We start from the raw sequence: 14,363 nt of genomic DNA, 5'->3' as shown, positions 1-14,363 counted from the left end.
ATCAGAGGAGATAGCCCTCTGGGTTTTTTCCGTTCCAAAAGGTCCATTCTTGTCTTACACTGACATAACTCCATGTCAGATTAAATCTGCAGTTAGTCAGATTAGCCAGAGAGCCCAGCAGACAAAAGGCTCTCTTGTATTGGATGAAGTCATTTAGCCCCACCCACATTTTCACTGTTGCACAAGGTGTTTGTGGGTGTGTATTTGATTTTGTGCTTTTGCTTTGGATGGTTTCTAAAAACAGGCCTGGAAAGAAGAGCCCTGCTAACCAGACAGGAGAAAGAAGAAGAACGAGGTGTTGACTGAACAGCACTGCAATCTGTTTTGTAACCTTTGAACAAACATCACATGTTAGGCACATACTTTTGTTTAGCTGCTGGAGTTTCAGTCATTTCCTGAAGACTGCCTGCTTGGAATGCTAATACTTTGTTTTGGAACTGGAGAACTGCAGAGGTAGGGCACTATAAAAGCTGGGTCTTTGGACTGTCTTTCGTGTGTGCAAAAGGACAGTGGACAGATTCAACTTTGAAACAAGAAACTGTGAGTAAATGTAAGATAATAATTAGCTAAATGTTCCCTCTGTTTGTATGATTAGTAATGTGCCTTATAGTCATGTCAACAGATGCAAAGTGTCAACACAGTATCAAGCAAAGTATTTTAAACTATGTGTAAAGTCAACATGTTTTCTATTATAAAAAAAAGAATCAGATAAGTAATTAACGCAATAGGTTGCTTAAGTGTTTTTATGCTATACACAAAGTTTCCTTGCACTGATGTGCCAGAGATAATGTGAAATGACCAGGTTATTAGTGCTAGAGTTAGTATCAGCTAAATGTTTAGTGCTACTGAGAAGTGAGGTACTGGTCATCAACAAGGTTTGTGTGTTGTGTGTGTAATATGGCTCCTGAACTGAGTTTTCCTCAGATGAATGCACATTCTGAACCAAATAGAGTAACTTTAAATAACATACAATTTACATTAAAAAAAAATGAGAATGATGAGCATACACAAAATATGAAAATAAATAACGTTTCTATTTTCTGTAATATTGTTTTACTTCTAATGGTACTTTTAAGTGGTAGGCGATTGAGCCACTTGTTGTGAACTATTTCTCTTTTGTAACCAGATGGACAGAAAACTGTTGCCAGTAATTGGACTGTTGCTTCTCTGCAGCCTTACTGACCAGACAAATCCACATAAGGTAAGGCTATACTGAACATGTTACCCAGAGAATGACATAGGTTTTATCTATATTAGTTTTAGAATTATAATTTAGTATTATAATTTAGTATTAGAATGACATACGTTTTATCTTTTATCACATTATAACCTAAATTGTTTCTAATCAACTTTCAGATGCATCAAAAGGCACTGACTGCTCAAGGTATTGCCACAAACATTTGCTTGATTATTAAGAGCAAAAAAAGTGACTAAGTTAAATAACTAAGTTTTTTCCCCCCTCAAAAATGTTTACATTTGAATCTGCTCCTCCACTCCTTATTTTCAGGTCAAGACTGTACAGCAATCAAAGCTTCCACCCCTAATGCTCAAAGTGGCGTTTACATCATACAGCCAAGAGGAGATCACGAACCCTTCAAGGTGCTGCTGCATGTTTACAATTTTGTCAGTAATTTTTACATTTACAGGCGGACATATTGCACACATACTTTTACTCAAAATCGATGGCACCATCATGATGATATAGGATAGAACTGGTATGACTGCCAATTCACAATGAATATACATTTCTGTAATTTCAAAGAAAGGGACACTTTACTTTCGTATTACACAATGAAACAATATCTTCAGGTCATCAGAATGTTGTTAAGAGTTTTCTCCTCAGTTATCTCATTTATGGAGGATGAGCAGTTGTATGATCTGTGTATGTTTGGTCAGAAGAGGGAATATAACGGAAAAGGACTGAGAGAAATAATGTTACCTTTCCACAGGTGTACTGTGAGATGCTGGCAGATGGGGGCTGGACAGTATTCCAGAGGCGTACTGGGGGGGAAGTGTCCTTCGACAAAAAGTGGGAAGAGTACAAACATGGCTTTGGAAACATCGAAAGTAAGGTCCTTGGACAGCTCTCTTGCAAGCCTCACAATGTAATTTGCAGACTTAATGTTAAACAGGTCTCCCTATTTCAGCAGACACTTAGGTGGCATATCAGTAGGGTAACATATTTGTGATTGGCCACGGTGCCTATTTTTTTTCTACATTCTTTTTTTTTGACCATCAAACATCTTATCTTTAGCGAGCCTACACTAACCAACATTGTATCTTTAGCAAGCCTAGACTAACAAACATCTTAGCTTTAGCGAGCCTATACTAACAAACTTGCATTTATAAACGTCATTATTGTTCTTCAATGGCACGGTGGCCATCACAGACAGATTACAGTACAGTTCCTTATTCTGTTGATTTCTACGGACTACGGATAATATAGCCATTCAATGAAGCATGGGGCAAATAATCTGATTTCGTCAGTTTAACAGTACACTGTTCCTTTTCCATTTTTCTTTCCTCTTCTAAGCACCGCTTGTTTGGGCTTACTAACTTAATGTCCATTTGCTGAAGAACACTTTCTTGCTAGAAGGTTGAACTGTTGAGAAAAAAATGTATGTCATAACATCCACGCAAGTTATCAAAAATGACAGGTAGCAAGTCAGTTCAGAAGCCATATTACACACACAACACACAAACCTGGTGGATGACCAGTACCTCACTTCTCAGTAGCACTAAACATTTAGCTGATACTACTACACATCAGGGCAAGGAAACTTTGTGTATAGCATAAAAACACTTAAGCAATCTATTGCGTTAAGCGTTAATGACTCATCTGATTCTTTTTTATAATAGAAAACATGTTGACTTTACTCATAGTTTAAAATACTATGTTGACACTTTGTAACTGTTGACATGACTATAGGGCACATTACTAATCATACAAACAGAAGGAACATTTAACTAATTCTTATCTTACATGTAAAACACAACATTTACTCACAGTTTCTTGTTTCAAAGTTGAATCTGTCCACTGTCCTTTTGCACACACGAAAGACAGACCAAAGACCCAGCTTTTATAGTGCCCTACCCCTGCAGTTCTCCAGTTCCAAAACAAAGTATTAGCATTCCAATGCAAGTTGGGAAGGTGGTGAATCTAGCCATCTCAAATACAGATACTTTCAATGGTATTGTTAAATGGTTCCTGTGAGGACCGTGTGAGACGGCCACTGTGCCAAAAGGCCCACCCACAACAGCACAACAGCACAGCAGCACAACAGCAACAAACTGTGCCCCCACGTGGAACACTCACAGCCCCGGTCCCGGCTTAAAGAACTGGCTGCACCAATGATAGTTACACCAGTGTGTCATATATTTCTGCATGGTCCATATACAACCACACCAAGTTAATTTCCTGTATGTGTAAATATACTTGGCCGATAAAAATAATTCTGATTCTGATGTGAATGGGTACCTTCCATCATATATATTTGACCATTAAACCCATCAAGTCTGCGCTAGCATAGCCTTACTGATTTCACTGGCTGTCATTTCAGAGGACCACTGGCTGGGCCTGGCCAACGTGTGGGCTCTCACCAGGAGCAGTGGTCAGACGTCTGTCCTCAGAGTAGACCTGTGGGACTTTGAAGGGGGATCTGCCTCTGCAGAGTACAGCCATTTTAGAATTGATGATGAGCAAACGGCCTACAATCTGAGTGTTGGAACTTACAATGGCACTGCAGGTATGTTAACATTATAGAAGATGTAAATAAGACAAATTGTTTCATGTACATTTATGAAGCTGCCTTTTTCTGTATTCTACTGAAAAATAATTAAAAATTCATCTGAACGTCTTCTCTGTTAGGCACACAGACAACGTAGCCACTATACCTACACACTTCATGAATAGAGTTGCTTTGATAACCTGCCACCTCTGTATCCTCCTTATCCCCGTCTTCCTCTGTGTTCCTCATACTGACCAGGCGATGCTATACGCGGAAAATACAGTGGTATTGACCAGAATGGCTTTGGATTCAGCACAGTGGACCGAGACAATGATGGCTGCTCCCCGTGCAGATTTGGGGACATCCTTACAAACGACTGCGCGTCATCAAAGGGGGGCGGCTGGTGGTTCAGCGGCTGTGGCTCGGCCAGCCTCCACGGGGCCTGGCACCCAGCGGGCAACAACATAGGCTGGGGGTCTGGAGTGCACTGGGACACGTGGAAAGGCCCGGCCCCATACTCCCTAAGAGCCACCCGAATGATGGTGAAGTCTATGTGAGGGCACCTCATCCAGTGGCCTCACTATGGAAGCTCTGTGGCAAAGCTGAGGGTTTTGTCCTTTAACAAGAGAGGCTTTTGGTCCATTAAGGATTGCTGTGCATGCTTCAATAGTTTCATTTAGGATATTCAGAACATAAGATACCATTCAAAGCTCAGAGGTGGCTGTGAAACACTGCTAATTTCAATGTCAGTATTTAAAAGGGAACTATGGAATGTATTGTCATTATGTTTACTGAATGCTTTTACTGAATGCTTTACTGCATGAATTAAACTTTACAGCCAAAGTTTCCTTCATTTGATTTCCTTTTCCTGACTATTAAAGCAGCAATAAGGAGTTATGTTCCAAAACTAGCAAGCTAACTACCTAGACATGCAAAAACCTTGCAAACACCATCAACAGTCCAGCTGAAACTGATGGAAGCTTACTAAGACACTTACTGAGGTCTTTTGGCAGTATAGCTGGCAATGCCATAATGGGAAAGCTTTTCACCCATTTTTGCAGGCTGTTCCAGCCCGGAACACAGAACTGCATAGGGCATATCCTGGATAGCTAGTGGGAAAGACACAGGTGTTTATCTGTCCTTTACATGACTATCAAAATTAATTTGAGGATGGTACCAAAACTAGTTGCCTATAAAACCATACCTTAAAAATGGTCAAATCTATATTAGACAGTTAGAATTAGGTTCTACAGACAGCCATTACAATATAAACTACCAACCACAAACCACCAACAGTTAGAGAAAGTAGTTATGCGTACAGAGGGGTTTAAATAATAATTAAGACCTTCGTCAGGTTCTTAATGGCACACACGACACACTGGAACACAAACGTGCATATACGGAGGCGACACAGGACACACACACACACACGCAGGTAGGCCTGAGGTTGCGGTGAATTTATTTTCTGCTTATTCCTATCCTGGATCGTCCTTCCTCAAGGACACCCCAGGAGCAGTGGGCAGCTTGTAGCACCCGGGGACCAAGTGAAGTGAACATCTTTGGACATGTGTTCTGTTATTTTTTATGTTTTTTCTGTTGGGGTCTTTAGTGGAGGAAACCCCTTGTAAACACGCAAACTCCACACAGAAAGGCCTGGGAGATAACACACCTGAGCACTGTGCACTCTGGGGAGGACCTGCCCCGCAGGGCCAACAGCACCCCATGCTGGAATCGAACCCATGACCTTCTTGCAGTGAGGCGGCAGTGCAAGCAACTGAGCCACCTTGAAACTGCACATACAAATCACACAAATCAAACTGCAGAATGTTGTCTTCATTCTTTTCTGGTTCCAATATTTGAACATGACGAAAAGAGCAAGTACTACTGACCTAGCTTCTGTTAAAAAGTTTTTCTGAAGCTTTTAGCTCTTGTAGTGTTTCTCCAACCTCCTCAGCTCCTCCAACCTCCTCAGCTCCTCAAGATTCCACAACAGCATTCAGGATGTGACATCACACTGTTGTGCAATTAGGCCACTATACTACTCAAATCATACCTTTAAGGTGCCGTGCACACGGAGTCTAGTTTGCCTGAACCCGGATTCATTTTTCACACGGATCCACTTTTTAATTGCGTGCACACGGAGCCGTGTCAAGAGAAATTTGCGTCTACATGAACCCAGCGGATCGGATTTAATCCGCTGTACTACATCTCTCAGGCCTGTTGGTGGCGCTTTAACGGTGCTACAGACAACTGAAGAAAATGCGTATAAAGTGACAGAAGACAGTAGTCGAGATTGAGTAGTCGAGAACTAGCAACGATTAGCCTAGCCGCATAGCCTACATTTAATCTGCACAGTAACACATTATGGTGGTTAATAAAATCAGTGGTCAGAGCAGACTGTAGGTTAAGCGAAAAATAATTCTATTTTGTATTGATAATAAAGAGTTTAGACAAGTGCAACAAAGCAATGTGCAACATGACAAGTCTGTGAGTTGTTTAAATGCCTGTGCTTTATGGAGAGGCTGAACTTGAGCACGAGAGACCACAATGCAAGTGGTGTGGATCCTGGATGTTTCATGGTTTACAATTTCTTCCAATTTCATGGTTTCATTACTAACAACAAATGTAGGCTATTGTTGAGGGCTTTGTCCTTCACGTACTGTACCTCTGAAGTAACGCTAATGCTAGCTAGTAGCTATCGCTATTGTCTGACAGGACTAGAGCTAACGTAACATTCATCTTTATTATAGACCGTTTTGAATCTTCCGTCTATAATAAAAAAAAAATTACGTCAGATTTGCTCATATAGGCTATTGCTGACACTTTTAAAAACCGGTTTTGTAAAATGTTCTGATGCAAATAGATTAAACAGTGATAGATTAAAGTGTGGCTTGTTAATGTCATCCCTTTCCTAACAACATCGATTTAGATAGATAGATAGATAAACTTGTATTAATCCCGTTAGGGAAATTCACGTGTAAGAGCAGCAAGGTAATAGGAAGAATTATTATTTTTTATTTTTTTTAAGCTGGAGAGCTGCTATAACAGGCTGCCACACTTGCTGCGCCATGGCAACCCATTCAGTTATTAAATAATGCCGGTCGTGTCCGTTGTTCTGGCTGGTCTCAAAAATGTCCAACTGGCTAAGTAAGACCAGGAAAAACTATCCACATGTAGGTAGAGCAGCACACTATCCCAATACAAACAACTAAGCACAGTAGAAAAATGTAAGTCACGAAAAAGGAGCCACGTCATACATTTAGTTTATGTTGTTGCTGTTATGAAGTGAAGCAGTGGGATTAATACGGGTTCAGCCTGAGGTTGCGAGGCGATCACGTGGGGCAATGACATCATCAGATTAGAAAGGGTTGCAGATCGGCGTGCACACGAACACCAACCCGCGGACAGATACAAATCTACTTACTTTGGACCCCCGATTCGAAAGAGTGCGGATTCAGTGTACGAAAGGTCGATCCGGAGACATTTCTCTCTGGATTCAGGCAAACTAGATTCCGTGTGCACTGCACCTAACAGTAAATCTGTCATTGCCAGGAATGTCTATAAACATACCTGTTTAACTTTAGTCTTCAAAATATGTAAAGGCAGATGTTGACTAGTGAACAATCCTGAAAGGTACTGGTCTTTTTAATAATGTTCATGTGTACTAATGCAACTTAAATAAGGTCTCTCACTGATTTCTGCACTAGAAGAATGTAAATCTGTAATGCTGAATCCAAATACACCATATATTGATACATGTTGTGTCTGTTTCTGTGTTATCAAGGAAGTTGTAGGACATGCGTACAAATTACAGTATATCCTGTGAGTGAAACCTGATCTTCTTTTCGTTTCACTGAAGCGTGATAGTTATATGGCAGTTTCCCTTTTCTTTACACATTCCTTTGCTTTTTTGTTGAACACTGCAAGGTCTTTTGGGCTGCAAGGGTAGGGTAGTAGAGGGCAGACAAGACAGTGCTCCATTGTATGGTCTTCTTCTCCACATTCACAGATGCTTGGGCCAGTCTTGTAGCCCCATCTGACCAGAGCATCTTTGGATCATCCCGTACTTGTTCTGAGGCGGTTGAGTGTTTTCCATTGAGCCCATGATCCCTGTCAGGTCTAAACAAACCTGCAAATTCTACCGAATACACTGAAGCCGAGTGAAAGACAATGATGTCCAGAGAAACCTGATTATCATACAGAACAACAAAAGGTTGCATTACAAGCCTAGCTCATTTGCATTAAAAGCCTAGGAGGAGTCTTAAACACAATATATGGCTAGAGTTAAAGATGCTGGTTGTTCAGATCTGCACCGCTGAATCCGGAGTATGTTCCACGCGCTTCGTTACTGCACTTTATTGGAATAAAGAAAGATTGCTGCATCAAACAGAAAGAAACTTTTTTTTTCTTACATATGTTTGTACCAATGTTTCATGATGTGAATATGCTGTGTCTTCGTGCAGTACGACTCCTGCAGTGGCTACTGAGACACCATTGAAATTACTCATTTATTGTAGTGAAATGTGGTGCTTGACCTTTGTTATTCATTTTATAATTTCTATATGTAGTGCCCCTTTGCTGTTCCGGGCAATTACCGTACTAGGGGTAGCTAACCTGAGTTCTTTTAACTCATACGTTATCTCTAACTTATAAATGTATGCCTGATTTGTCTTTACTGTTGGCGTGTTGATTATTATGTCACAAAGATATTATCAATGCTAGACAATCCCTCACCTGTTCACACCAGAGTTATATATTGGCACTAAATACCTAAGTATATATAATATGGGACTAATACAAATAATTATTCACCAGATAGCACCGATAATGTTAACTATTTACTTTAAAAAATGTATACATATGTACACAAGTATCAATTAACACAATGGCGGTCTTTGACCGTTTCACAACCAGAATAGCATTACAATCAAATGAACCACACACAGTATCAAACAATTCTAATCCTATAGCCGGCAGTAATAACTAAATACTTAGGGTACCCAAAATGTTACTGGAGTCGTACGTTGCAAGCCTGATTCGTCGCTCGGGTTCCCCTTACCTTACTCTTCACCCCTGACCTACAACTCCGATCTCATTGGCTTACTAATTAAAACATCATATAAACTCTTACATTTCAATTTCTTATCATATAGTAATCAAAATAAAATACCTTGAAAACATTTACAGCATCAGGAACTTAGTAGAAAAGAAAAGAAAATACATTTCACATGGGTATATAACAGTACATGACCTTAACCAAGAAACATATGCAATAACAACCGTATTAATAGTTTTTAATCTTTTAAATCCTATTTATTAACTTATTATATTCATAAGCCTATTCTATTTATACTATTAATGAACTTGAATCATCTAGCATACTTTTCTAAAGGGCTACATACAGTATAGTTTACACATTTGGTGCTACGCTTAACAAGACTATCAATCCAGTATTAGCCAATGAGGGACATTTTCATTCTATATAGTGGCACATGGCATGGATATGGTGTTTTAAACGGTTCCATTCAGGTTAGGTCAAACTGAATCCTAAATGCCTTTGGCATGGTTTAATGTAGGTGGGCGCTCCTCAGCTCTTTAGCGCCAGTATGTTTATCAGTGCAGGTGTTTCATGAGTGGCTGTTAGTTGGTGACTTAATTATGTAACAATTGCCAGGTTCAGAGGTCAGCACCTGGCTTCTCAGTGTATGTCTTAAACAGTGCATTTCTCTACATTCCTTTTTTTTTCTCTCACAGGTGAATTGAACTCATGACCTTATCAATGATTACCACACGCTCCACCCACTAAGCTACAGGTTCTTTCTGACATAACTCCATGTCAGACTAAATCTGCAGTTAGTCAGATTAGCCAGAGAGCCCATCAGATAAAAGGCTCTCTTGTATTGGATGAAGTCATTTAGCCCCACCCACATTTTCACTGGTGCAAAAAGTGTACAGTATGTGGGTGTGTATTTGATTTTGTGCTTTTGCTTTGGATGTTTCTAGAAACAGGCCTGGAAAGGAGAGCCCTGCTAACCAGACAGGAGAAAGAAGAAGTACGAGGTGTTGACTGAACAGCACTGCAATCTGTTTTGTAACCTTTGAAAAAACATAGCTTCACATGGTAGGCACATACTTTTGTTTAGCTGCTGGAGTTTCAGCCATTTCCTGAAGACTGCCTACTTGGAATGCTAATACTTTGTTTTGGAACTGGAGAACTGCAGGGGTAGGGCACTATAAAAGCTGGGTCTTTGGACTGTCTTTCGTGTGTGCAAAAGGACAGTGGACAGATTTAACTTTGAAACAAGAAACTGTGAGTAAATGTTGTGTTTTACATGTAAGATAAGAATTAGCTAAATGTTCCCTCTGTTTGTATGACTAGTAATGTGCCCTATAGTCATGTCAACAGATACAAAGTGTCAACATAGTATCAAGCAAAGTATTTATGTGTAAAGTCAACATGTTTTTTATTATAAAAAAGAATCAGATGAGTCATTAACGCTTAAAGCAATAGGTTGCTTAAGTGTTTTTATGCAATACACAAAGTTTCCTTGCACTGATGTGCCAGAGATAATGTGAAATGACCAGGTTGTTTCACAATCAAGTTAATTCCAGAATCCTGTCTCATCAGCTACTTTAAATGTTAGTGCTAGAGTTAGTATCAGCTAAATGTTTAGTGCTACTGAGAAGTGAGGTACTGGTCATCAACAAGGTTTGTGTGTTGTGTGTGTAATATGGCTCCTGAACTGAGTTTTCCTTAGATTAATGCACATTCTGAACCAAATAGAGTAACTTTAAATAACATACAATTTACATTAAAAAAAAATGGGAATGTGAGCATACACAAAATATGTAAATAAATAATGTATCTATTTTCTGTAAAATTGTATTACTTCAAATGGTACTGTTAAGTGGTAGGTGATTTATCCACTATTTCTCTTTTGTAACCAGATGGACAGAAAACTTTTGCCAGTAATTGGACTGTTGCTTCTCTGCAGCCTTACTGACCAGACAAATCCACATAAGGTAAGGCTATACTGAACATGTTACCCAGAGAATGACATAGGTTTTTATCTATATTAGTTTTAGAATTAGAATTTAGAAATTAGAATGACATAAGTTTTATCTCTACTTCCAGATGAAACAAAAGGCACTGACTGCTCAAGGTATTGCCACAAACATTTGCCTGATTATTAAGAGCAAAAAGTTAAATAGCTAGGTTTTTTCCCCCTCAAATTTTTTACATTTGAATCTGCTCCTCCACTCCTTATTTTCAGGTCAAGACTGTACAGCAATCAAAGCTTCCACCCCTAATGCTCAAAGTGGCATTTACATCATACAGCCAAGAGGAGATCACAAACCCTTCAAGGTGCTGCTGCATGTTTACAATTTTGTCAGTAATTATTACCTTTACAGGCGGACATATTGCACATATTCTTTTACTCAAAATCGATGGCACCATCATGATGATATAGGATAGAACTGGTATGACTGCCAATTCACAATGAATATACATTCCTGTAATTTCAAAGAAAGGGACACTTTACTTTCGTATTAGACAATGAAACAATATCTTCAGGTCGTATGAGTTTTCTCCTCAGTTATCTCATTTATGGAGGATGAGCAGTTGTATGATCTGTGTATGTTTGATCAGTAGGGGGAACATAATGGAAACGCACTGAGAGAAAGAATGTTACCTTTCCACAGGTGTACTGTGAGATGCTGACAGGTGGGGGCTGGACAGTATTCCAGAGACGTATTGGAGGGGAAGTGTCCTTCGACAGAAAGTGGGCAGGGTATAAACAGGGCTTTGGATACCTCAAAAGTAAGGTCCTTGGATAATGACTCCTCTGATTCTTTTTTATAATAGAAAACATGTTGACTTTGCTCATAGTTTTAAATACTTTGCTTGATACTATGTTGACACTTTGGTATCTGTTGACATGACTATAGGGCACATTACTAATCATACAAACAGAAGGAACAATTAACTAATTTTTTTATCTTACATGTAAAACATAACTTTTACTCACAGTTTCTTGTTTCAAAGTTGAATCTGATGGAAATTGATATTACCATTAATTTATAGACTTACATTGCATTGCAAGCATGTTCTCCTGTGTGTGTGTGTGTGTGTGTGTGTGTGCCATGTGTATTTTGCCTGCCTCTACCTGATGTTGGAATTGACTCCCTGCAGGAGCACCTTGAAATACACCTCCAGAAATCTTTTATTCGCCTCGTGGTCTTTTGTCTAAAAGAGTGTCGGCCTGGTAATTCCCATCAAATCTGTCCACTGTCCTTTTGCACACACGACAGACAGTCCAAAGACCCAGCTTTTATAGTGCCCTACCCCTGCAGTTCTCCAGTTCCAAAACAAAGTATTAGCATTCCAATACAAGTTGGGAAGGTGGTGAATATAGCCATCTCAATTACAGATACTTTCAATGGTATTGTTTAATGGTTCCTGTGAGGACCATGTGAGACGGCCACTGTGCCAAAAGGCCCACCCACAACAGCAACAGCACAACAGCACAACAGCACAACAGCAACTAACTGTGCCCCCACATGGAACACTCACAGCCCTCGGCCCGGCACACAGAACTGGCTGCACCAGTGATAGTTACACCAGTGTGTCATATATTTCTGCATGGTCCATATTCAACCACACCAAGTTAATTTCCTGTATGTGTAAATATACTTGGCCAATTAAAATAATTCTGATTCTGATGTGGATGGGTACCTACCATCAAATATATTTGACCATTAAACCCATCAAGTCTGCGCTAGCATAGCCTTACTGATTTCACTGGCTGTCATTTCAGAGGACCACTGGCTGGGCCTGGCCAAAGTGTGGGCTCTCACCAGGAGCAGTGGTCAGACGTCCGTCCTCAGAGTAGACCTGTGGGACTTTGAAGGGGGAGCTGCCTCTGCAGAGTACAGCCATTTTAGAATTGGTGAAGAGCAAACGGCCTACAAACTCAGTGTTGGAACTTACAAAGGCACTGCAGGTATGTTCACATTATTGAAGATAAAAATAAGACAAAATGTTTCATGTACATTTATGAAGCTGCCTTTTTCTGTATTCTACTGAAAAATAATTCAAAATTCATCTGAACCTCTTCTCTGTTAGGCACACTTACAAAGTAGCCACTATACCTACACACTTTATGAATAGAGTTGGTTTGATTACCTGCCACTTCTGTATCCTCCTTATCCCCGTGCTCCTCTGTGTTCCTCATACTGACCAGGCGATGCTATACGCGGAAGATACAGTGGTAGTGACCAGAATGGCTTTGGATTCAGCACAGTGGACCGAGACAATGATGGCTGCTCCCCTTGCATCTTTGGGGACATCGCTACAAACGACTGCGCGTCATCAGAGGGGGGCGGCTGGTGGTTCAGCGGCTGTGGCTCGGCCAGCCTCCACGGGGCTTGGCACCCAGCAGGCGACAACATAGGCTGGGGGTCTGGAGTGCACTGGGACACGTGGAAAGGCCCGGCCCCATACTCCCTAAGAGCCACCCGAATGATGGTGAAGTCCATGTGAGGGCCCCTCATCCGGTGGCCTCACTATGGAAGCTCTGTGGCAAAGCTGAGGGGTTTTGTCCTTTAACAAGAGAGGCTTTTCAAAGTCAAAGTCAAAGTCAAAGTAGCTTTATTGTCAATTACTTTGCATGTTAAGACGTACAAAGGAATCGAAAAAACGTTTCCCACTCTCCCACGGTGAAACATATAAAGTGCACACGCAGACAGATACACGATAACAGATAAGACAAGACATGTCCTACATATAGATATACATATATATATAGTTATAAACATACAGATACATGTACAGCAGCATATGTTTACTTTAAAGTGAGGTTATGGTAGTGCAAAAAAAGGCAGCAAAAAAGACATCCTGTGAGATGTATTTGTTACATTGGCAGTGCAAGTATACCAGTAAGTGGTTATGGTAAACATAAGTGATAAAGTGCAAGAGACAGTTTTGTTGCAGAGTCCTGAGTGATTTTTAGGGGGGGGGGGGGGGGGGGGGGGGATTTCAGCCTCCTGTCAGACTGACGGATATGGCTGGGGGGAGTGAGGGGAGAGAATTTAGCTTCCTGACAGCTTGGTGTATGAAGCTATTTCTGAGTCTGGTGGTGCGGCAACTGGTTTATTTTTTGGTTCATTAATGATTTCTGTGCATGCTTCAATAGTTTCAATTTTCAAGCCACCCAATGGGCTAGACGGTCTCCTCGCTCTCAACCACGCTACTATTAAGTGGTTGGAGGATGCAGACATCCCAGTCTGAATTGTGAAAGACAAAATTAAACGAACAACGACGACGAATAGTTTCATTTAGGATTTTCAGAACCATTCAAAGCTCAGAGGTGGTTGTGAAACAATGCTAATGTATGATGGTTTCAAATGTCAGTATTTAAAGGGGAACTATGGAATGTATGTCATTATGTTTACTGTATGCTTTACTGTATGCTTTACTGCATGAATTAAACTTTACAGCCAATGTTTCCTTCATTTGATTTCCTTGTTTTCCCGACTATTAAAGCAGCAGTAAGGAGTTCTGTTCCAAAACTAGCAAGCTAACTACCTAGGCATGCAAAAACCTTGCAAACACCATCAACAGCCCAGCTGACA

The 14,363-nt window shown here is 40.4% G+C and overlaps 2 protein-coding genes across 4 annotated transcripts; both read left to right on the top strand.

Moving 5' to 3' along the window:
* The first annotated feature begins 160 nt into the window (after positions 1 to 160).
* Positions 161 to 4,571, top strand: LOC116224025 (angiopoietin-4-like). Of its 2 annotated transcripts, none has more exons than XM_031582519.2 (7): positions 161 to 550; positions 1,127 to 1,201; positions 1,357 to 1,384; positions 1,508 to 1,599; positions 1,950 to 2,067; positions 3,561 to 3,746; positions 3,987 to 4,571. In XM_031582519.2, the coding sequence occupies exons 2-7, from the start codon at positions 1,127 to 1,129 to the stop codon at positions 4,283 to 4,285; spliced, it is 798 nt and encodes a 265-aa protein (XP_031438379.1). In that variant the 5' UTR covers positions 161 to 550; the 3' UTR covers positions 4,286 to 4,571. The 2 variants fall into 2 exon arrangements, with proteins under 2 accessions (XP_031438379.1, XP_031438378.1); XM_031582518.2 differs by having other exon boundaries at positions 163 to 540.
* Positions 4,572 to 9,646: 5,075 nt separating this feature from the next.
* Positions 9,647 to 13,438, top strand: LOC105902835 (angiopoietin-4-like). Of its 2 annotated transcripts, none has more exons than XM_031582517.2 (7): positions 9,647 to 9,849; positions 10,677 to 10,751; positions 10,864 to 10,891; positions 11,003 to 11,094; positions 11,433 to 11,550; positions 12,548 to 12,733; positions 12,974 to 13,438. In XM_031582517.2, the coding sequence occupies exons 1-7, from the start codon at positions 9,847 to 9,849 to the stop codon at positions 13,270 to 13,272; spliced, it is 801 nt and encodes a 266-aa protein (XP_031438377.1). In that variant the 5' UTR covers positions 9,647 to 9,846; the 3' UTR covers positions 13,273 to 13,438. The 2 variants fall into 2 exon arrangements, with proteins under 2 accessions (XP_031438377.1, XP_012685970.2); XM_012830516.3 differs by having other exon boundaries at positions 9,650 to 10,038; positions 12,974 to 13,437.
* The last annotated feature ends 925 nt before the right edge of the window (positions 13,439 to 14,363 follow it).

Source organism: Clupea harengus, chromosome 16 (assembly GCF_900700415.2).
Source record: "Clupea harengus chromosome 16, Ch_v2.0.2, whole genome shotgun sequence".
NCBI lineage: Eukaryota > Metazoa > Chordata > Actinopteri > Clupeiformes > Clupeidae > Clupea > Clupea harengus.
This window is presented reverse-complemented; position numbering and strand designations above follow the sequence as displayed.

Excerpts from the sequence above, each read along its gene's own strand:
- LOC116224025 (XM_031582519.2), top strand. The coding sequence starts at position 1,127 with ATGGACAGAAAACTGTTGCCAGTAATTGGACTGTTGCTTCTCTGCAGC. Across the intron at positions 1,385-1,507 it reads AAAGGCACTGACTGCTCAAG|GTCAAGACTGTACAGCAATC; the intron begins GTATTGCCACAA and ends CCTTATTTTCAG. Across the intron at positions 3,747-3,986 it reads AACTTACAATGGCACTGCAG|GCGATGCTATACGCGGAAAA; the intron begins GTATGTTAACAT and ends CATACTGACCAG.
- LOC105902835 (XM_031582517.2), top strand. Across the intron at positions 10,752-10,863 it reads ACCAGACAAATCCACATAAG|ATGAAACAAAAGGCACTGAC; the intron begins GTAAGGCTATAC and ends CTCTACTTCCAG. Across the intron at positions 11,095-11,432 it reads GAGATCACAAACCCTTCAAG|GTGTACTGTGAGATGCTGAC; the intron begins GTGCTGCTGCAT and ends ACCTTTCCACAG.